General features: G+C 45.2%; 1 protein-coding gene across 2 annotated transcripts in view; it reads right to left on the bottom strand.

Annotated features, from left to right (window-relative positions):
• The window catches only part of BICD2 (BICD cargo adaptor 2), a 62,901-nt gene that overhangs the window by 16,869 nt on the left and 21,923 nt on the right, over window positions 1-24,109 (bottom strand). For both annotated transcript variants that reach the window (XM_054588006.1, XM_054588007.1), the window contains exon 2: window positions 5,163-5,375. In XM_054588006.1, coding sequence (XP_054443981.1) covers window positions 5,163-5,375 — 213 coding nt within the window. The remainder of the gene's footprint in view (window positions 1-5,162; window positions 5,376-24,109) is intronic.

A 24,109-nucleotide genomic window follows, 5' to 3' on the forward strand; every position in this document is an offset into this window, starting at 1 on the left:
CAGAAGGCCATGGGAAGATGGAGGCAGAGACTGGAGTGATGCATCCACGACACAACAACAGCCAATAGGAGCTGGCAGAGGCACAGAACGGAATCTCCCACAGAGCCTCCAGAACAAACCAACCCTGCCAACACCTTGATTTTAGACTTCTGACCCCTTGAACTGTGAAGAGAATAAACTGCTGTTGGCGTAAGCCCCCAGTTTGTTGTAATTTGTTATGGTAAACAAAGGAAATGAACACAGATTTTGGTTTCACCCTCCTGGAAGTTGGGGTCAGGTAAGGGGAGAACCTAGGTTGCCTGGATAAAGTTAAATGGCATTGTGGGCTGTTACACCAGGGTAAGAGGAAAGGTCAGAGGAACCCCCAGTGCTGTTAGCACCTCTTTGTACACCCCACCTTTCATGGATAGGGTGGTGTGATTGGCCCCACTTGAAAGCGGCTAAGGAGCGAGGTGCATGACACCAGGCAGTCCTGCTTGACAGCGCCTGCCCCTGCAGGGGAGCCTCAACCATTTGGCTAGTGCGCTCTCAAAGAGGCATCAGCTGTCTTTATCAGCAACACACTATCAACAAATGGACCCACCCCTAAAGAAGCAGGAGGACTCAGCTGTGATGACACCTCAAATTGATTCAGATAGGAGTGGGGCCTAGTGCCTGGGTAGGCTGCCAAGAGGACACAGGAGGCAGGGAGCAGCCAGTGAGGGCCACTGCCCCGGCATAGCTGCCACACCTCGGCACACCTCTCAGGGCCTCTTCATTGTGAACACTGTGGTGAGGAAAACTGGCAGGGAAGCTAAAGCCTTTGCACACATCCACACAATGCACAATCCCACCTACTGTAGGCAACATAGCAGGCCACAGCTAGCTCATCTGCTGAACTAGTCTTCCCTCCTCCAGTCAGCGGAGGATGCTCTCATACAATTGGCTTTTCTCTTACATTGTGTCTCCCCTGCTCAAATGCTGCTGGAGCTTCTCACTGGTTCCCACTGCTTTCAGCAGACTGTGGCCATGGGCCCCTCACCTGACCAAGCCCCTGCCCCTCCACCTCCTGCTGCCACACACAGAGCCTCCAGCTTTCTGTGTACACACAACCTGGGGCTTGCTTATCCCTCTGCCAAAAAGGTCTGATCAAATCCTCCCTCTTTCCTTGCAAAGTCAGCGTACTTGACATGCAGGAAGTGCCCAAACACAGGCAGCATCACCAAACATAGCCACCTAGCAGAGTGGAAACCGAAAGGAAGGTCCAAACCCACCAGCTCCCCATGGGTCTCGGCAATGGGACCTCCAGGCTATGGAAAGAAAAACTCAGTGTAGCTTCCCATGTGGCTGGAGCAGACTTCACCTTCCTAACTCAGGACTGGGGCAGACATACCTGGGTCAGGGCCTATGCAGGTACCCCAGGACCCCAAGAGCCTTGTCCTTGTTCCACTGGCAAGCCCACAGGTGGGCCCTGTGGGCAGCGAGGCAAGGCACACCCAACTTACAAACTGGCCCCAGACACCGCAGAGCAGGAGGTGCCATTTGCTGACACTGCAAGACTCACAGGCCTGTACCTTGGTTTCCATAGTGACCAAGCTTCCACCCTACACTACAGGTGTGGGCACCTCCACCCAACACACACCCAAAATCTGCGGGCTCAAACAAGCTCCAACTAGCCACCATGGAGTGTGGTTTTCCCCCAGGTAAGCACCTTCCCCCAGCTGTCAATGGCAGCCCAGATGGAGGAAAAAGGTGGGCAAGTAGGGGTCCCATCTCAGCTCCTTTTTCCAAGGGACTCCTGATCCCAGGTTACTTGTTGGTTTAAAAAAAAAAAAAAAAAAAAAAAAGTGGCTACAATGCCAGCCTCCAAGGCCCAGAAGGCACCTGACCTGATGTGTTGGCTACCCTTTCCTATGCCCCTCAGAGCCCCTACCCTGTCTACCCAGCACACTCACACCTTGACCCCTCAGGTGCCCTGAGCAGAAGATGAGGACAGACATCCCCTTCAATGAGGAAACCTTGCAAAGACCCATGCAAGAATGCACAAAGAGGACACACACCAGAGAGAATGGCCATCCTGGGGCCATCAGAGTAGTTTTAGGGGAGACACCAGCAGATCACAAGGGCAGGACACAGACCAAGCCAGGCCTTTGTCCTCTGGCCAGGCCTCCACCCACTCTCCCTGTCCACCCTAGGAGGGACGGAGGACGATGATGGGGTGCCAGGCCTTGGAACAGATAAGTTGGGAGGTTGGGGGAAACAGAGACAAGGAACAGGAGGGAGAATAAGAGAAGAGAACCTGGGGACCAGCCTCACATAGGTGCCTGTGATGACCATGCAAGCCAGACAGGCAGTGTGATGCAGGGCTGAGGCAGAGATTTCAAAGGCAACAGCTCTCTCCTCCTGGCTCCATGGGCCTGGGCCCTCAGCTGCACTTCCTGCCACCCTTCTCCCAGCAGGTTCCAGGAGGTAATGTATGACCACCCAGGCTGCACCCGTGATACTGAGGCAGACACTTAAGCCAGTCTGACCACAGAGCCCCAGGACAGGCCAAGGAATTTGGTTCTGCAGGGATATGGAAGGTTCCAGAGCTCTGTAGTACACACTGCAACCACAAAGTATGCATGACCAGTTGTACTGCATAAAAATTAAGTAAATGTAACAAACGAGAATTCAGCTCCCAGGGAGTCCCGGTGACCACAGCTGCAGCTGATAGGCAAAGGCCAGACTCTGAGGGGGGGAGTAGGACAGAGGCGGCAGGTGCGTCTGCCTGGGACTGGGGGCACCTTTTCCTGGGTGTCTGAGGAAGTCAGTATTTTTCATGTCCAATTTTAGAGGCTGAGGGTGGAATGAACTCACCCTGTGCAGGCTGCCCAAGCAGGGGCATCCACCTTGCCCCCTGAAGACCCTCCCTCACCAACTCCCCTGATCTCACCTTCGTGACAGCCCCCCAACTCACCACCACAGCCCCTCCAACTTCTGGTTCTGGACCTGGGTGTCCACCCCATGCTGCAGAGCTCACCCGGTTGCCTGGTGCTCTTGACCCACCACACACCTCAAGCTGGTCCTGGAGGCCCAGACGTCACCACAGAAGGAAACAAGTCCTTTGCTGGCTCCTGGCCTAGGCTGGAGGGGACTGCCACTGGGGCATCCCTATCACTCACTCCTGGGGCTGCACAGGGCCTGAGACACAAAGGGTCCATTAGAACAGTAAGGCCAGGGTATAAGGGTCCACTAGGACAGGAGAAAAGTAGGAAATACCCAGACAGCAAGATCACCAGGGGGTCTCCACTTGGCAGATGAGGCTGACCCCTCTCCAGCCAGCAGTCCTACTTCTCAAGGGTAGCCCCCAGCATATGCAAAGGACCTGACTCTGCTTCCAACCAGGTGTGGACATGCCTGGATTCCTGGGACTCTGCTTCTCCACCTACAAAATGGAGCTCAAGGCCACATCCCGGAAGAGAAGCTACCTGGCTTGACAACATATAGTGCAGAGGTTAGGACTGTAGGTTTACAGGGTCCTTGGGGTAAGCTGGGCATGAGGGTACAAACACCTAAGCCAGTTGTTACAAGGAAGATGGGCAGGCTGGCTCATCAGCCACTAAATGTGACAGGTCTGGACTGGGCCCCAGGACACAGATATGCTCCTTGTGAAAGGGGCATTTCATGGGGTAACCTTGCAAGATCTGTGCAGCTGGGTTATCCTGAGGCAGCCATGGGCTGGTGTTCACTGGGGACAGTGCTTGGTATTGTGTCCTCATGGTCCAGGCTCCTCCGCCAGGTATGAGCCTTGGGCGTGAGCCTTGTACAGGAGAGAGAGAGGCATGCCAGAGGCCACAGAGGAGCTTGGCATAGCAGCTTGGGTGGAAGCAGCAGGACCAGGACTGGTGGAAGAGCCACAGGAGAGGGATGGGAGAGGGATACAAATGGAGCCAGCAATGGAGGAGACTGACCAGGGCTCTGGTCCAAGCTGGTAGGAATAGGGAGCCTCCTCCCCAGCCAGGAAACCCAGGAAGGCTCCACATGGCCTGCCTCACAGGAACTTCAGGGGTGCAGGCTGTGCCTTGGGAGCAAGAGGCAGCTGAGGAAACATGGGAGTGGCAGACTTCCTCCTGAAGCACTAACAGGAACAGCAAGGATCCCTGCACCATCAGACCTGTTCTTTAACAGTCTGTGGGACTGGCTGAACTAACTTTCTGGCACGCAAAACCAGGAGTTAGCAGGTCCCAGCACTCTCCTCACAGCCCAGGACAGGCCCTTCTGGGAGAAGGAAAAGGCAGAATGAACCTGGGCTTGGCAATGAGGAGGTCGACTTTTCTCAGCCCCTCCTCCCCACCCTGACCAGGGTGATCCTGTGGGAGGAAATGAGATAACACATTCCATCTCCAGGCTTCGAAGGGCGGCCGAACCCCAGATCCAAGCCAAGCTCTTCCCAGGCCCACAGGCCTCAATGACTTCTGACCCAAATGAACCCACAGGGGAAGGGTGACTACTCCCTGCTACTGCTGGCCCCTGGACTCTGTCCCAAACTTTGCCAGTGTCCCCTCCCAGTCCTCTGGGACCATCCTGTTTGAGATGTGGGCATCAGAGCTGGTCTGCATTCAGAACCGTCTGCCTGTCTGGTCACCTGTCACTGCCCTCCCCCCAAAACAGAGAGTGGGCCTCTCTCAGGCCCAGAACATGGCCCTTTGCCTTCCTGAAAACCCAATGGCTCTGAGGACCAGGGGCCCCAAGGCCTTGGGCTAGGGTTGCAGCTCACAAAGACTTCCAGCTCCACCTGCCATCCCTGTCTAATTCTGTTTTGGGGTCAGTGACCCATCTTTCCACCTCCCTGAGAGGTCACTGGCCACTTGCCCTCTGTTCTCCACTCATCTAGGCTTCTCACGGCCAGGTCCCTGTCAGGGGCCAAGCTGACACTGGGGGCTGTCTGCAGAGACCTCTTCTGACTTTCCTGTCAGGAACTGGCAGGTAGAGGCTATAGTCCCACTTTCTACCAGAGGAATGAGCTGCCCCTGAGACCCAGGATTCATACCAACTCAAGCACAGAGCCAAGACACTTACCAGATCCTGGACCAGGTGAGGCTGAAGCTGGGCAGGTGGAATGAGTGGTGGTGTGCCCCCCACCCCCCGGCACACGGGGGCTGTCTCCTCACCCACAGGTCAGCCTGCCCAGCCCGAGGTACCTCCTTCAGCTCCTGCGCCACCGAGGCTAGACGCTCACTCTCCAACTGTGCATTGGTAAGCACGTTGCGCAGCTGCTTCAGCTCTGTCTGCAGCTCCAACACCTTACGCATGTAGTACTGCTCTTTGGAGGCCGACTCCTGGATCAGACTCTCCTCCCGGCTCTCGCCATCCGCAGCCACCTTCCTGTGGTTCGTATGCACCTGTCCAAATGCCTGCATGGAGAACAGACACCAAGAGAGTAGGCGAGGCAGCATGCTTCCAAGTGCACATGGAGCTGGACCTGGGGGCAGGGGGGCCTGACTCCAGATCTGTCCATTCACCTTGGTTACACCTATGATCAAGGGCGCCCAGACCTGCATGGGGGGGACCAAAGCATGAGTCAGGACACTCAGAACCTGCCACCAACCAACCATTTGTGCCTGATTCAAGAGACTCCACCTGGCCTCCTAGAACCTGGGCACGGAGCTAGAACTGCCAGACAGGGGAGATGATGCTGTCACCCCCAGACCCAGGGAGGGCTTTGGGTTGTGAGAGGTGAAGGGGCAGAAGGGGGAGGCCCCATGGGCAAGAGCAACTAGGCGAGTCCTAGACCAGCTGGGGCCTCCCATCATGTCTTGTGCCCCAGGCAAGGGGCCAGGCCCCCAGGAAGTACCTCTGCTTCTCCTTCCCTCCCACGCTGTACATCCCAGTAGCCAAGATGGGACCCCCACGGGCCAATGTTGTGTGCCCTCCCCAGTGCCCCCTTCCTACTGACTGCCCCATAGAGACCCCTGGGGGAGATCCTGTCTCTTTACAGGGCTCCTGAACAACAAGGAAACTGATGCCTTTATTTCTTGATAGAAACAGGGACATTTTCACTCATTTACTATGAATGTCTAGGCTAATATGCCAATATGACCAGACTAATATAATAGAATAATATAGGCCCCAGAATTTAATCCAAGAAAACACTTGGGAAAATGTACAAAGCTATGTATAAGATGTTACTAGGCAGGACTGTTTCTAATACAAGAAAGTGACTTGTTTCTCTGCAGTGGGGGGACTGGCTAAATAAAGCAGGGTCTGGTCAGAGTAACAGCTCGCCCTCCCAACGACGGGTCTTGCGCATCTGCCCCCAGACACTGACACAGCCGTTTTGAGAAGATGTCAGTTTATTTTCAAACCAAGTCAACTCAGCCCTGTGACTTCTGTTGCTGTCCTCCTCCTCCTCCATCCTGGTCGGGGAAAGCCCAGAGCACAGATTGTATCTACACAGGACCTGCCCCATCCTGGGTGGCTGCCTGACTCCCAGCTGTACACCAGTCCTGGCACTCTCAGAACCTGTCAGGCTCCCAGGAGTGCAGGAAAGCATCAGCCAACTAATGGTGTCCCTCCAAACCTCCAGACAAGCCTAACTGGGTGGACAAACCAGAACATGCTCATGAACCTTAAGCCAAAATGCAAACATCTCAGGAGGCATTGAGTCACCCTGAAAGGCTGTCCACAGGTAGAATGACTCAATGCTGTGATACGCACACACATGCGAGTCCAGGCCTGCTGGAGGCATCCTGAGCACCCAGGCAGCTTTTCAGAGACTATGGAGATGAAAGACTTGCACCCCCCACCAACACAATGATCAAGGGCGCCCAGACCTGCATGGGGAGACCAAAGCATGAGCCAGAACACTCAGAACCTGCCACCAACCAACCATTTGTGCCTGATTCAAGAGACTCCACCTGGCCTCCTAGAACCTGGGCACAGATCGTGCGGCAGGGGGCTGATCTACCTTCTGTGTGGAAAAACTAAAAATAACTAGGAAGGTGATGCAATTGAGCAATGGTTTTCAAGTCACTGGACACCAGGTAGTGAGAGGCAGGGCACAGATAAGCTCTAGGTCAGCACCAGCCCCTCCCAGAAGAACTCCAGCCAAGACGCAGAAAGAGTACAAAGTGGTCAGCTGGCCTGAGGGGAGGAGGCTGTGCTGAGAGACAGGAGACAGATGGTGATGGCAGTAGACCTGTAGACAGAGGAGCCCTGAGTCTTCGCAGGGGACAGTGCAAGCCTGTGAGTAAGCCACCAAGGCTGGAAAAGAGCCACCAGCAGGACAGAAGGAATCATCCCATCACTCCCATAGGCTCTGGCCAAAATGGAGGCAAGTAAATTCTCTCTAGTCCCAACCAACAAAACTTACAGGTAAAACCCGAAAGGATCCAAGAACTATATCCCAGAATGAAGCATGAAAATACACAGAGGAATAACAGCGCCATCTCCCAATCAAAACCCAGCACCCCATCACAGGTCACGCAGACCACCGAGGGGAGAGGGCGTAGCCCAGCAAGGACGTGGAGACCTGTGATGCAGTGACAGATCAGGGACACTCGCCAGGACTAACCACACAGGCTCAGAAGGCAAAGGTGGAGAAGAGGGAGGGACAATGTGTGAGATGAAAAGGGCACTGGATGGGATTAACAGGAGATTACAGGACACAGAAAAGAAAATTGAAGAAATAGTAATAAAGACTACCCAAAATGTAACACTCAGAAAAAAGGCTAAAATACCAAACACCACGAATGAGCTGTGGGATTTCAAGGAGACTAATGCACTGGGGGGCAGTGAAGATAGAAAAATACCTGAAGAAATAATGGCTGAAAAATTTCCAAATTTGATGGAAACTATTAATCTACAAATGCTGGCATCTCATCAACCCCCATGCACAAGAAATATGAAGAAAACTACACCAACGCAAACCACAAAATTGTTTAAAACAAGTAACACAGAGAAAATACTAAACTCAGTCAGAGGAAAACAAACATTCCTTATAGAGAAGCAAACACAGAATTACAGCAGGTTTCTCTGGCGAGCCTAGAGGTAGTGGAGCAACATCTTGGAAAACACAAAACAAAAAGCCAATTAACCAGAGTGCTACACATAGTGACAACTGCTCACAACAGAGGTGAAATAAAGACTTGAAACATAAAAGAGCTGAAAGATTTTATCACCAGCAGACCTGCATTACAAGGTGTTAAATAAAGCTTTCCCACTAAGATCGGGAACACGACAAGGATGTCCACTTTCACCACTTCTTTTCAACATCGTACTGGAAGTCCTAGCCACAGCAGTCAGACAAGAGAAAGAGATAAAAGGCATCCAAATAGGAAAGGAGGAAGTAAAACAATATTGTTTGCAGAAACATGATAGTATACATAGAAAACCCGGTAGACTCCACCAAAAAACTATTCAACCTAATAAGTGAATTTGGCAAAACAGCAGGATACAAAGTCAATATTCAGAAATCGAAGGCATTTTTGTATACCAGCAATGAAATAGAAGAAATTGGGGGAAAAAAAAACCAAACCATTCGATATAGTAACAAGAAAAATAAAGTACTAGGAATAAATTTAACCAAGAAGATAAAAGACCTGTACGCAGAAAACTATACAACATTGAAGAAAGAAATTAAGGAAGACACAAATAAATGGAAGCATATATCGTGCTCATGGATTGGAAGAATTAATATCATCAAAATGCCCATACTACCCAAAGCAATTTATAGATTCAACGCAATCCCTATTAAGATACCAATGACGTATTTCACAGAAATAGAACAGACATTTCAAATATTTAATGGAACCTTAAACGACCCCAAATAGCTGCAGCAATTTTGAGAAAGAAAAATAAAGTAGGGGGGATCCCAATACCGGACATCAAACTCTACTACAAAACCACTATACTCAAAACAATCTGCTTCTGGCACAAGAACAGACCCATAGATCAGTGGAACAGAATAGAAAGCCCAGAAATAAGCCCAGGTCTCTATGGGTAACTAGTATTTGACAAAGGGGGCAGAAGCCTAAAATGGAGCAATAATAGCCTCTTCAACAAATGGTGTTGGGAGAGCTGGACGGCTACATGCAAAAAATTGAAATTGGATCGTCAGCTGACACCATACACAAAAATAAACTCAAGATGGATAAAAGACTTAAATATAAGTCACAACTCCATCAAAGTCCTAGAGGAGAACATTGGCAGGAACCTCTCAGATATCCCACGCAGCAAGTTTTTCTTTAGGAGACTGATATGTCTCCTAAAGCAAGGGACATAAAGGAAAGAATAAACTAGTGGGACCTCATCAAAATAAGAAGCTTCTGCACGGCTAAAGAAAACATCAGCAAAATGAAAAGGGAGCCAACCATTTGGGAAAATATATTTGCTAATGATACATGAGATAGAGGTTTGATCTCCAAGATATATAAAGAACTCACTCGACTCCACTCCAAGAAGACAAACGATCCAATCAAAAAATGGGCAAAGGACCTGGGCAGATGCTTTTCTAAGGAGGAGATACAGAGGGCCCAGAGGCATTTGAAAGGATGCTCAGCATCACTAGCCATCAGAGAAATGCAGGTCAAAACCACCATGAGGTACCACCTCACACAGGTCAGAATGGCCATCATAAACAGATCCACAAACAACAGGTGCTGGCGAGGCTGTGGAGAAAAGGGAACACTAGCACACTGTTGGTGGGAATGCAGACTGGTGCAGCCACTGTGGAAAGCAGTGTGGAATTTCCTCAAAAAGCTGAAAACGGAACTGCCTTTTGATCCCGTGATTCCCCCGCTGGGACTATACCCTAAGAATCCCAACACGCCAATTCAAAAGAACCTATGCACCCCAATGTTCATAGCAACACAATTGACAATAGACAAGTGCTGGAAGCAACCTAAATGCCCATCAGTAGATGATTGGATCAAAAAATGATGGTACATTTACACAATGGAATACTACGCAGCAGAAAGAAAAAAAGAACTACTAAACTTCGCAACAGCATGGATGGAACTAGAGAGCATTATGCTAAGCGAAATAAGCCAGAGGGCGAAAGACAAATACCATATGATCTCGCCTATAAGTGGAACCTAACCAACAGTACAAAGATGCAAGGAAAATAAGACCAGCAACACTGAAAGGAAAAGAAATCAACAGAGACAAGAGGCAAGGGCGGGGCGAGGGGGGGTCTCGGGTGGGGGGACGTGGGGGGGGCAGGGGGAGGCAGGGGAAAAGGAGGGGAAGGGGAAAGTCAAAGAACATATAGCAAGGTCTCATGGATAAAACCAAAGGGGAAGAGTTGAGGGAGGGAGGGGGGAGGGGCAAGGGTAAGTGGTGGGGGGAAGGCAGAGACAGATGTATTTGAAAAAATAAATTAAAAAAAAATAACAATTAATAATAAAAAAAGATGTTAAAATTCTTAGGCAAAACCAAATATATCTATCTATATCTAGATCTAGATCTAGATCTATCTCAGATGGAAATGTAGATTTATGAGGAGTGAACAGAACCAGGTAACTATGTGAGTAAATATAAAAGACTCCTTTGTCTCTTATTATTTAAATCCCTTTAAAAGATGATGAACTAGAGAGTCAATGGAACCCCTACCAAAATTCCAATGGCTTTTTTTTTTTTTTGCACAAATAGAAATCGATACGGAATACGAATAGCTAAAACAAAACTGAAAAAGATCAAAGTAAGAGGTCTCAAATTCTCGATTTTGAAACTTCTATGAGGCTCCAGTGATCAAAACGTGTGGAAATGCATAAGAACAGACACTAGAAACCAATAACAGAAGAATCCAGAAATAAATTCTCACATATGTGATCAATTGATTTTGAAAAGGGCACAAAGATAATTAAATGATGAAAGAATTTTTCAACAAATGGTGCTGAGACAAATGGAAATCCACATGCAAAATAATGAAGTTGGATCATATACATCACATACAAAAATTAACTCAAAATGGATCAAAGACTTAAATGTGACATCTAAAACAATGATCAGAAGAAAACAGATAAATCTTCATGACCTTGTTAGCAATGGGCTATCACATGTAACACTAAAAGCATGAGCAACAAATGAAAAAAATAAACTAGACTTTAAAAATTTTTTAAATCTGTGTATCAGAGGACACTGTAAGTGAAGAGACAACTCACACAATAGAAGAAACTATTTTAAATCTTGTATAAGAGTCTACTATCTAGAATATATAAAGAACTCCTATAATTCAATAAGATGAACAACCCAATTAAAAAAAAGGACAAGAACTTGAATAGATGTCTCTCAAAATATAAGCAAATGGCCAAAAAGTACATGGCAAGACATTCAATATTAGCAGACATTAGGGAAATGCAAGTGAAAACCACAATGAGGTAGCACCTGACACTAACAAGGAGGGCCTTTTTTGTTTTTAATAGAAGGTAAGTGCTGGTGAAGATTTGGAAAAACTGGAATCCATATATGGGTGGAGCTGCTTGGAAAACAGAATGAAAGTTCCTCAGAAAGTTAAATATACAGTGACCATGTTATCCTGCAATTCCACTCCTAGACACAGATCCAAGAGAAATAAAAATATATACCTACACAAAAACTTACTGTACAAAAATGTTTGTAATAGCCAAAAAGTGGGAACAACCCAAACGTCACCAACCCAGCTGATGAATGGATAAATAAAATGTTATCTATCTGTCAAATGGAGTAGTACTTGATAATTAAAAGAAATGAAGCACTGATACATGGTACAACATATATGAACTTTGAAAACATTCTGCTATGTGAAAAAAGAGAGTTAGAAAGGACCATATATTATTGTATAATGCCACTTATTGTACATGAAGTGTCCAAAGCAGGTAAATCTATGGAGGCAGAAAATGGATTAGTGGTTGCCCTGAGCTAGAGATGGAACTGGGAAGTTGGAGTTGAGAGCAGTGCAGGGCATCTATTACAGGCTGTGGTGATGGCTGCACAACTCTGTGAATGTACCAAAGGCCACTGAATTGTATACTCAAAGTAAGTGAATTGTGTGGTATGTGAAGTAGAGAAATAAGTAAAGCTGTTAAAATACAGCTGTTTTAAAAATGTAAAGGACAGAAAAAGACAAACCATGCTAACGCCCATCAAAAGAAAGCTGAGCCCTGACTGTTGTGGCTAAGTTGTCTGGAGCATTGTCCTGTACACCAAGAGGTTGGGAGTTTAATTCCTCCTGGTCAGGGCACACACCTAGGTTGTGGGTTCAATCCCCAATTGGGGCACATATGGAAGGCAACCAACCAACGTTTCTCATATCAATGTTTCTCTTTCTCTCTCTCCCCCCCCACCCCATTCTCTCTCAAATCAATAAACAGTTTTTTTTTTTTTAAGTTGGAATAGCTGTATTAACCTTAAATAAAGTAGATTTCACAACAAAAAAAATACTACCAGAGACAGGGGGTCATTTCATAATAAGGCAGTTAATTCACAAAGAAATTGTAACAATTCTAAATGTTTGCGCACCTAATAACAGAGCTTTAAAATACCTGAGCAAAAGATAGAACTGGGAGAAGAAATAGACAAACCCACTAGCTAACTTGTCAACAGCAGCAGCACATACAAGGTCTGTCCAGGAAAAGTCCAAACATTGTTAATATAATGAGAATGGTTTCTGTGACATCAATGTAACCTGACAGCCAAGGAGGGTGGACTGGAAGGCACATGTGTGGACAATGACAACTGCACTGTACAAGTCAGTGGGGGCAGTAGACACCGATGAGTGAGCTCATCATGAATGCGACTGTGTGGCCGTCACATTCAAAATGACTGAGCAAGTAGAGCAATGAATCTGCATCAAATTTTGCATTAAGCTTGAATATTCCCCCATAGAAACTCTATGGATAATTCAGAAGGCCACAGCTATGGGCAACTGGTGATTGGCAGCTTCAAACAACAATGCACCCACTCATGTGCCACGTCTCATGATATTTGGTCAACAAATCACCCAGATGACTCAGCCACTGTACAGCCCAGATTTGGCACCCTGCGACTTGGCTTTTCTCAAAACTAAAATCACCTTTGAAAAGGAAGAGATTTCAGACCATTGATGAGATTCAGGAAAATACAATGGGGCAGCTGATGGTGACTGAGAGAACGGTGCAAGGTCCCAGGGTGCCTACTTTGAAAGAAGAGTAGAGACATTCTATTCTTTTGAGGTGTCACTGTCCTATGTACAATGTTTCTTGAATCTTGTGTCTTCTTCAATAAATGCCTCTATTTTTCGTATTACATGGCTGGATACCTTCTGGACAGACCTTGTACATACATTCTTTTAAGGGGCACATGGGACATTTACCCAGACAAATTAAATTTTGAGGCATTAGACATGTCTCAAACTTAAAAGAATTCAAGCCATAAAAAGTATGTACTCTGACCACAGGGAGTTAAATGAGAAATCAATAACCAAAAGATATTTAGAAAATTCCCAAATATTTGGCAAGTAAATAACAGATCTAAGTAACTCATGGTCAAAGACAAAATCAAAAGGAAAACTAGAAAGTATTTTTAACTGAATGAAAATGAAATGAATATGGGACTCAGTAGGATGCCATTAAAGCCAAGTACTCAGAGGGATATTTATAGCACTAAATGACTATGTTGGGGGCAGGGAATCAATCCAATGAATAACCTCAACTTCCATCTTAAAAGGTAGACTGAAGGCTATTTGCAAAGCTCAAAGCAGAGTTAACAGCCCTAATGGGTTGAGTCAACAGATAGGAAGACTGAGGCTTATTAATTAGGCCAAGAGCCTGGGCCATGTTCACACAGCTGGTATGAGCCTGGTGCTCACCCCACTCACCACACTTAATTTTCTGCAGACAGCCCTCCAGGCCTTCACCCAAATGCTCCATGGGCCTTCTCCAGACCAACGGATTAAGGCCTTCAAGTCCTTCCTGATGGCCTCCATGTTCCTCACCTCTAGGTTCCAGACACCAGAAGTTCCCTTGTACTGAAGAGAAAACCCCAAAACCCCACTGAAGCATGGTTTTAAATCTTCCATACGGGCAGTGCCTTCCTTAGGGGAGAAGCTCTTTCTTATTTTGGCTGGTCTTTGGGCCCAGATGGTGTCTTGTGAGAATTTAGCCAGCCCCAGTCAGGACTGTCTCTCTTTTCACTTAATCACTCAACAAATACTAGATGGCATCAATGTTGGACTAGGACACATTGTCACACCCTGCCTAAAACCCTCATGAACTCTCATCCTCTCTGGTGGTAGAAGTGTTACCTGATACAACCACTTAGGAAGAGCCTACTAATGCTAAGAACATGCCTGTGCTCTAGGAATACTTACATGTGTGTATGAGAAGACATGTTTATGGAAGCAGTATTTACAGAAACCCCAAACCCAAGTTCCCAAGTACCCATCTGTCAACAGGGGAAGAAAAAATTGTGATATAGCCTCATGACAGAATACAAACACAGACAAGAGAAGAATCTCACATAATGTTGAGTGAAAGCAGCCAGACACAAAAGAACATATACTATATGATCCCATTTATATGTATATAGTTCCAAGAATAAATAAAACTGCTGGTATAAGACAGGGCAGTGGTGACCTTGACCTTGCACTGGGGGAGGGGCAGTTCCTAGAAGGGTCCTCAATAGGGACTTGTAGTGCTGAAGATGGTCTGATTCTTAATCTGGGTGTTTATGTCAGTGTGTTCAGCTCATTGAAGTTTACACTTATGATGTGGGCCCTATATGTTTTTCCTCAAAAATTAAAAACAAACTAGAATAAGAGCAAATGAAACTCTCAGAAAATGAGGAACTAATAATGATCAGAATAGAAATCAATGAAATAGAATAAAATACGCAGAAAAATCAATTACATCAAAAGCAAATCCTTTGGAAAAAATCAATCAAATCAATAAACTTCTAGCCAGACAAATCGGGGCGGGGGGGGGGGAGGCGGGGGCATAAATTACCAGTTATCAGGAATGAAAGGTGTGAGCAGTACAGATATTAAAAAGAGTAATAAGGGAATATCATGAATAGCTTTATACCAATAAATTTGGTAACTTAGATAAAATAAACAAATTCCTTAAAAGACAAACTACCAAATAGATAACCTGGAATTGAATGTGTAACTGTTAAAAACCCACAGAGAACATGCTGGGCCCAGATGACTTCACTGGTGAATTCTACAAAACATTTAAGAAAGAAATCCAACTCTATACCAACTTCTCCAGAAAACTGAGAAGGAAGAAGTGTGTTCCAACTAATTTTGTGAGACCAGCGTTACCCTGTAAACCAAAACCAAAGACAGCGCAAAAAGAAAAAGAAAAAGGAAACTAAAAACCAGTATCCTAGAAAAACAAAGATGACAAAAATTCTTCACAAAATTCTGTCAAATAGAATCCATCAATATAAAAAAGAATAAAGGAAGCATGATACAGTGGGACTTACCCAAAGAATGTAGGGTTGACTAACATTAGGGAAAAAAGCAATGTAATTCAATGTATTAACAGACAAAACAGAAAGTTCATATGATCTCAAAATATACAGAAAACGATCTGACCAAATTCAACATCCATCCCTGATCCTTTCAGCAAACAGAAAGGAGCTTCCTCAACCTGATAAAGGGCATCTTCCAAATACCTTACAGCTATTTAATGGTGAAAAACTGTGACTTCCCACTTCTGCTCAACATTGTACTGGAGTTCCCAGCCTACAATACAATGAAGCAAGAAAAATCAAAGGCACCAGATTGGAAAGGAACAAGTAAAACTGTCATGCAGTGTGTTTTAATCATGTATCATTTCAGTCTATACGCAGAAAATCCAAAGGAATCTATTGTATAAAGGAGCCACTAGAACTAGTAAGTGACTTTAGCTAGGTTACGGAGGTACAGGATCAATATACAAAAATCAAGCTTATTTCAATACACTAAGAATAAACGATCAGAAAGTGAAAAAATTTTAATGTTATTTATAAAAGCATCAAAAATATTCAATGTTTCTATTTAGATCTGACAGAAGATACACAAGACTTACCCACTAAAAGCCACAAAATATTGCTGGAAGAAATTAAATAAATGGAGAGCTATGTTGCATATACCTTATGACTTGTTCATGGGCCAGAAGCCTCAATATTGTTATGATGCTGTTCTTTGCAGATTGATCTTTCAATTCACCACAATGTAAATTTTTCAGTAGAAATAGATCATATGATTCTAAAATTCATACGGAAATTCAAAGGACTTAGACCAAACGAAATGACTTTGGGAAAAAAAAGTAGCAAGACTAACACTACCCGATTTCAATATTTATGAAGCTATAGTACAGTATAAGACAGCACAGTATCAGCATAAAGACAGACAGATCTGATCAGAACAAAGAATCCAGAAATAGACCTAAACATATAGCCAAATGATTTGACAGAAATACAAGGCAATTTGCTGGAAAAAGTACCTATCCATACCTCAGAGCATATATGAAAATTAATTAAAAAGGAATCATAGGCTTAAGTGTTAGAAGTATAAGACTTCCAGGGGAAAGCAAGAGAAAACGTTTGCGATCTTGGACATGATCCAAAAGGAAAAACTGGTAATTTGGACTTCAAAACTAAGATCAAAGACAAGTTAAGAGAATAAAAAGGCAAGTTGTAGACTAGGATAAAATCTTGGCAAATCATATATATGATAAAGGACTTGTATATATAAAATAGAACTCTCAAACCTCAGTAAGAAAAACAACCCATCCCAGACTGGGGTGGCTCAGCTGGATATCCTCCTGTGAAGTGAAAGGTCACCGGTTCAATTCCCAGTCAGGACACATACCTGGCTTGTGGGTTCGGTTCTTGTTTGAGGTAGGAGGAAGCAACCGAACAATGTTTCTTTCTCACATCAATGTTTCTCCTCCTCTTTCTCCCTCCCCCATCTCTAAAAATAAATAAATAAACCTATTTTAAAAAGAAAATAGTAAAAAATGGGCAAAAAAACCTGAACAGACACTTCAGCCAAGAAAATATATCTATGGAACAGGATAACATGAAAAGATGCTCAACACTGAAAAATGACAACTACAATGAGATAATGCTACATACCTACTAGAATGTTGAAAATTATGCTTGACCCTAGCAAGTGTTGGCATGAGGCAGAGCAATAAGGACATGCTGCTGGTGGGGAATGTAAAATGGTACAACACTTGGGAAAACAATTGGGCAGATTCTTGAAATTGAAGCATGTATCTGGTATACAGCAGAGCCAACCACCCCTCAGTATTGACCCAAGAAAAATGAAAGCACATATCCATATAAAGACTCACAGAACTAAACAAAACAAACTGAAAACAACCCAATGTCCACAAACAGGAAAGTGAATTTTTTTTTAAAAAAGTGTGGGGTGGCCACATAATGGAATACTACAGGCACACCTCATTTCATTGTACTTCACTTTATTGTGCTTCATAGATGTGTGTTTTTTACAAACTGAAGACAAGACCCTCCACCAGCTAAAAGATGACAACTCGCTTTATATGCCCACTTTATTTTGGTCTGGAACCAAATCCTAAATACCTCTGAGGTATGCCTGTACTCAGAAATCAAAAAGAAAGAACTATTGATAGGCACATCAACACAGATTCATCTCAAATTATGCTTAGTGGAAAGCCAGACCGGCATCCCCCCCAAAAAACAATACATGCTGTATGATTTCATTATATAAAAACCATAAAATGTAAATAAATGTGTACTGAGCTTGCCTAGAGAGGAGGGAAGAGATCACAAATGCATCTAGGAAACACATAGGATAATGGATCCTTTCATCATCTCCATTATGTTGTTGATCTCACAAGTGTACACCTTATATTAAAACTGATCAAACGGAATACTTTAAATATATTCAATTCATTGCATTTCAATTCTCCTTCAATAAAACTGTTTGAAACAAAAACTCGGATGCTTTTGAAGCATCCTACCACCAACCTGAAGAATGTGAACCTAGGAGCCCCATCCCTGTGCTCACTGTCCCAGTCACAGGCCAAGAGGCTGAAAGTCAGAAGGATGGAAACTGTATCCCTTGTCACTAAGCCCACCTGTCTGAACAACTTCTGACCAAGGCATAACTCATTCCCACCTTGCACCATCCTGTATGACCTTCAGTCCATCTCAAAACCTGCCTACCCACCCTGGGAAGTGCTCAGAACATTCACCATCTGACTGGCAGAGAGCCTCTAGGTGGCGATCCAGCCTGGGCCTCTACCCTATCCCTGCCAACAAACTTCCCAGGCTGCTCTGGGGAAGAACGGCAACACCTACTGAACTACAAGCACACTGGTCTGGGCTTCAAGAGGTGGTGGTAATGTCTTTGTGATGTCCCCCACGCCGCCAAGGGGCTGCCCTGGCTGTGGGCAGGCTGACTGCTGTTCCTGACAGACTCCTAGCCTACACCCTACCCACTGTTCTGAAGCTGCCCAGACCGGGAAAGCTCTGACACAGCCCAGGGAGCCCAGGTGTGAGGTCACAACTGGCCTCCTTTCAAGTTCGTCCACACAAAGGTGGATGCTGTGCAGAGGTCCAGGCTGAGTGAGCTACAAATCTCGGGGAAGACACCAGCAATGCAGCATGGCATAACAGGAGCAATGGCCTCTCAGATAGCCCACGGAGGGTGATGAGCCTGGACAGGCGCCAAGCGCAGTGGGGCCCAGTACTCAGGGTGCCCACAGAGCAGGACACAGTTGGAGTGGAGTAAGCACGGAGCCCTGGGCTACGATTCCAACTACACGTGTACTGGGCTGGAGACAGCAGAGTCAGCAACTGAGACCACTGATGAGGGCAGGGGCTAGATGTGGATGGAGCTCTCATGAGGATATTCTTGCAACACACCAAACCTCTGCTCCCCCAGTGGCTGGCAGCCCTCTCCTGCCTCCAAAGGAGCCAACACCTCTACAGCCAGCATTTCTGACAGCCATCAACAAGCTGAGATCTCCCTCCCACCGACCTCCAGGGAAGGGGTTAAAAAGCACGTTCTATGAAGCACAAGGCCCCACCAGACACTCGAGCTGCCACTATCCCAATTAGGCTGAGATCCAGAAACAGAAGCAGACATAGAAGCAAAGATAACAATTACAGACAACAGGCATTTGTTGACTACCTGAGAAGAAGCACTACTAGTCCAGAGGACAGCACACTGCAGCCTTATGGGTGTGTCTGGACCAAGTCTGGTTCTGCAGGCAGTTTGCTAGAACACAACTAAATGAGAAAGCTGATGAAGGAGAGTGACACTGGAACCAATACCTAGAGTCCATGGGCACAAGAACTGGGGCTCAATGAGGGTCGCTGGGGCTCAGGCCCAAACTGGGGTCAGTCCGCAACCTGATGGAGACTGAGAACCTGGTGTCCACAAGGAATATGTGGACCTCCCAGGCAAAAGGCCCCATTCTTCCTAATCCACATGGTTCAGCGCACAGGCCTCCTGGGGAAAGGTAAGTCTCTTTGAAGCCGTTCTGGCCCTAGGTCCCACCTCAATACCAAGAAAGGAGCCAGAATGCCTCTCTGGGTGGGGTGCCCAGGACAGGGAAAAGGATGAGAGGGTCAAAGCAGGGAGGCAAACAGGAAGAGACCCCAACCAGCTCCATACTCTTGGTACCAAAATCTGTATTGGCCATGGTTCCCTCGAGAAACAGAACAAAGAGAACATGGAGATACATACATAAATACACATATATCTCAGAGCACCAATGCACAAAGGCAGGACATGGATGTCCCAGCTGAAGGAGAGAGAACTTTGCCTTTTGTTCAATTTGGGCCCCGAGAGATTAGACAATGCCAGCCACACAGGGAGGCATCTACTGAATCAAATGCAGGTCTCTTCCAGAACCACCCTGAGACACACCCAGAATGAGGCTTCACTAGCTGGCTAGGGTCCCTCAATCCAACCAATCAGAAACACAGAATTAACTACCATGCAGGTGTGGGGTCTGTCTTAAGGACTCTCAACTCTTGCTGTGGTTGAAAGCAGCCATTGACATGTGCAAGACTGAGTAAAATATCGTTCACATGACCAGGCTGAGGGCCAGAATGGACCGCAGGGGCCAGCACCTCATCATCATATGGCACCCACCTCCTGAGGTTCACTACAGAAAAACTAAGTGTGTGCTGTAAGGACGCATCTCTAAGCCAACTGCAGAGGCAGAAATGCACATCGCGTCAGAACCTGGAAAGATGGGGCTGCTCCAGGTGGAAGTATGAGTATGGCCAGAGCCCAAGCCTGAGCCCTGGACAAGAAGCCCATTTCCTTCTCGGCTGTGGCAGACCCCAGCACCCAGCAAGTAGAAGAGCAGGTATGAAGCACAATGGCACCTGCCACGTGGGCCCCATTCTGCCCGTGAGTAAGGCAGGTCCCTCACATTCAGTGTGCCTGGCTCTTCACAGGGTAAGTATGGGTAATGCCCAGTGCTGAGGCAGCTGAAAGGACCCAGGTGCACAACTGAAACAAGGTATATCAAGCCAAGTTATAAAGAGTGCCAGGGCTTGAAGAGCAACCCTGTGAGTTCTGTCCCTGAACCCATGCAGGCCATACCCTTTGGCCCCCATGGGGCAGTCTATCTGCTCTTCAGTGGCTTGGATCAAGAAAAATGGTTTTTGGGCATCTCTGCAATGACCACTGGTCATCATTCCCAGCTCACAGAAGCTAACTCTTATTCTGACACAACTATTCAGGGTCTGGAAATGTCATATTTTGCCAGGTATACTGCACTCCTGTGTAGAATGCACACCCATTTTTTTGGCCCAAATTTTCAGGGAAAAAAATCTTTCATTTTAAATTTTTAATTCAATTTTTATATATATAAACTAATTATTATATTCCAGGGTATTATTTTGCATACGGATATCGTTAGTTTCTAGAGCTACATAAGCATAAATAAAAATTTAAAAGGTTTACTGTATTTTGCTGTGTATAATGTGCTTCTGTACAGAATGCACACCCATATTTTTGGCCCAAACTTTCAGGAAAAAAAATCTTTGATCTTAACTTTTTAATCCAATTATTTATATATTTATATTTAGAGACTGGGTTTTTGTGTTATACAGGAATATTAGTATTTACTTTTGAACATATAATGTTATAAGAAATTTTCTGTAACAAATAATTACAAAACACAAGAACACATATAAGGTACAAAAAAATTTATGAACTGGTAACAAATTAGTACTATCAATGCATAATGTGCATCTTTATTTTTCCCCTCAAAAGCTTGGGCAAAAAACGGAAATCAAGATGGTGGAGGAGTGAGTGCAAGTCACATTGACCTCCTCCCAGGACCAATCTGGAATTACAACTACATTGTGGAGAAATCACCTGGAACAAACCACTGAACAATAGCTAGAGAGGAGCCTTATACCCTTGGACACACAGAAGAATCAGCTTTAGCACAGCCTAATGGGTAAGGAATGCAGTAGAGACTCAAGAAGGAGGGCAGGGCACCCACAGGTGGCAGCACCAGAGAGATACTTAAATGGCCAGTTGGATCCCCCTGAGAAGAGCAGGGTCTAAACCATAAGTGGGGTCTCCAGCCTACAGCATCAGAGCCCAAAAAGTACACAGATAACAACCAGTGTGAAAAGTGGCAGGGTTGCTCTCTGCCAGAGACAGGCAGCTGGAGACGCAAAGAGCCGTTTCAAGGGCCAACACATAAATTTTTATTGGCAGCCACTTACCCTGGTCTCCAGCAAAGGTGGGGGCAGAGTGGGCTAGAGATGCCAGTGGAGAGACTGAGGAAGGAGGCTTTTGGGAGAGAACCGAGAGAGTAACTGGCGGGATCCTGGTGCTGATTCATCCCCGATACATCCCCATTTTGCTCAGGCAGACCACTCCCCACAGCGGCAACAGCATGAGAGGACCCAATAGCACCACCCCCAGGAGGGACTCTGCCCTGGCCCAGTGGTGCTAAAGCCTGACAGCTGAGTATCAAGTGGCAGCCACAGACAGTATATCCGTGGTTAAAGCAGGCACAGTGTGGTCTAGAAACACTTGAGGAGAGACTGGAGACGGAGGCTTTGGAGAGAGATCTGAGAGAGTAGCTGGCAGGATTCAAGTGCTGACTCATCCCCCATATAACAGCAGTCATCTGGCTCAGGAAGACCACTCCCCTGAGTGGCAGCAGCATGAGAGGACCCAATAACCCTGCACCTAGGAGGGACCCTGCACTGGCCCTGTGGTGTGTAAGACTGATTGCTGAGTGCAGGGTGACTAAATTAGCAACGGAAGGAGACAGACACAGACAGTAGATTCCTAGAAGTCTCCAACAGACTGCCTAAGGTCAGAAAGGGTCAACAGCTGACATCATCAGAGGCAGATCCAGAAAGGAAAAACAGCAGTTTCCTACCACAGAAGTTCACACCACAAAGTCAGGAAGTCAAGACACATCATTTTAAGCAGAAACAAAAAAGAAGTCTCACAAACAATGGGAACACAAAGAAACACTCCCTAGTCGAAGGGAAAGGATGAATCCCCACAAAGAGAACTAAAGAAAAGAGAGGCAAGTAAACTATCAGATACTGAGTTCAAAACAGTGGTTTTAAGGAAGCTCAGTGAGTTCAGTGAGCTCAGAGAGAATTACAAAAAACTCTTGGGAAAGTATGAGGAACTTACTGCAAACTTTATCACTATGAAAAAGGACATATAAATTATCAATAAGAGGCAAGAAGAAATGAAGAATACAATTTCTGAATTGAAGAACACAGTAGAAGTAATCAAAAGCAGGCTTGATGAAGCAGAGGATCGAATCAGTGAGCTGGAGGACAAGGTAGAAAAAAGCTCCCAGGAAGAGCAAGAAAATGGAAACAGACTCAGAAAGAATGAAGAGGCATTTAGGAAAATGCAGGGCAACCTGAAATGTAACAATATCCATATAATAGGGATACTAGAAGGAGAAGAAGAGGAGGAAGGGATGGAGAACCTGTTTGAAAAAGTAATGATGGAAAACTTCCCTAATTGAGGAGAGAAAAAGTCACACAAGTCCAGGAAGCACAGAGGGTCCCATTCAAGAGGAACCCAATGAGGCCCACTCCAAGACACATCATCCTTAAAATGGCAAATAGCAAAGACAAACAGAGAACCCTAAGGGCAGCAAGGGAAAACAGGTAGTAACATACAAGGGAGCCCCGGTATGGCTAACAGCTGACTTCTCAACAGAAACACTACAAGCCAGAAGGGAATGGTAAGAAATATTCCAAGTTATGAAAAGCAAAGGCCTGCAACCAAGACTGCTCTCCCCAGCAAGGTTCTCAATTAAAATGGAAGACGAAATAGGGAGCTTCCCAGGCAAAAGAAGGCTAAAAGAATATACCTCCACCAAACCAGCATTGCAAAATATGCTAAAGAGACTGCTTTGAGAAGATGAAGTCTGTGAATACCCAGTTCCTTTCACAGTCACCAATACTTGATATTACCAATATTTTGATAATGATGTTATTTTAAGTGTTACTTTATTATTTGATGCAACTAAACCTGGTTTTGTATATTTCTTGCTTATGTCGATTATTTTTAAAAGCTTTAAATGACTTTTTGGTATTCTTTGTCCATTTTTTGACTCTTTCTAGAATTTTTTTCCTTAATAAAAAAAGAAACTATTAACCCTTTTTTAGATATGTTGCAAATACTTTCCTTATTCTATTACTTGTCACTTAACTTTTTAAAATATGTATATTACTGTATATTCTTAAATGTTTAATATTGTCAGTATTTTACTTTACAGCTTCTGGGTTTGAATATTTTACTTCTAAAATTCCTTAGATTCTACATATTGATTTTTAACTCACCTGAATATTTTTTGTATGTGTGCAATAGGGCTCTACATTGGTTTCTTTTCAAGTAATAGTGGTTCATGCATCTTATTTGTTGAATAAGCCTTACTTTCCCCATTGATTTGAAATATCAATTTAATCATATATTACATTGTTAGACAGATATATGTTTGTTTCTAAATGCTCATTTTCTTTCATTGATCTGCTTGATTATTTCTGTGCTGGTGTCATGTTGTTTTAATGGCTGAGACTTTATGATGGATTTAAATTTTTAAATATTTTATAAGGGATTTTGACATTTAAAAAAATAAAATCAATCTGCATTTAAAGAAAGAAGAAAAGGAAGGAAGGGAGGGAGGGAGGAAGG

Source organism: Pteronotus mesoamericanus, unplaced genomic scaffold, assembly GCF_021234165.1.
Source record: "Pteronotus mesoamericanus isolate MK-2021 breed Mesoamerican mustached bat unplaced genomic scaffold, CSHL_Meso_final scaffold_125, whole genome shotgun sequence".
Classification (NCBI taxonomy): domain Eukaryota; kingdom Metazoa; phylum Chordata; class Mammalia; order Chiroptera; family Mormoopidae; genus Pteronotus; species Pteronotus mesoamericanus.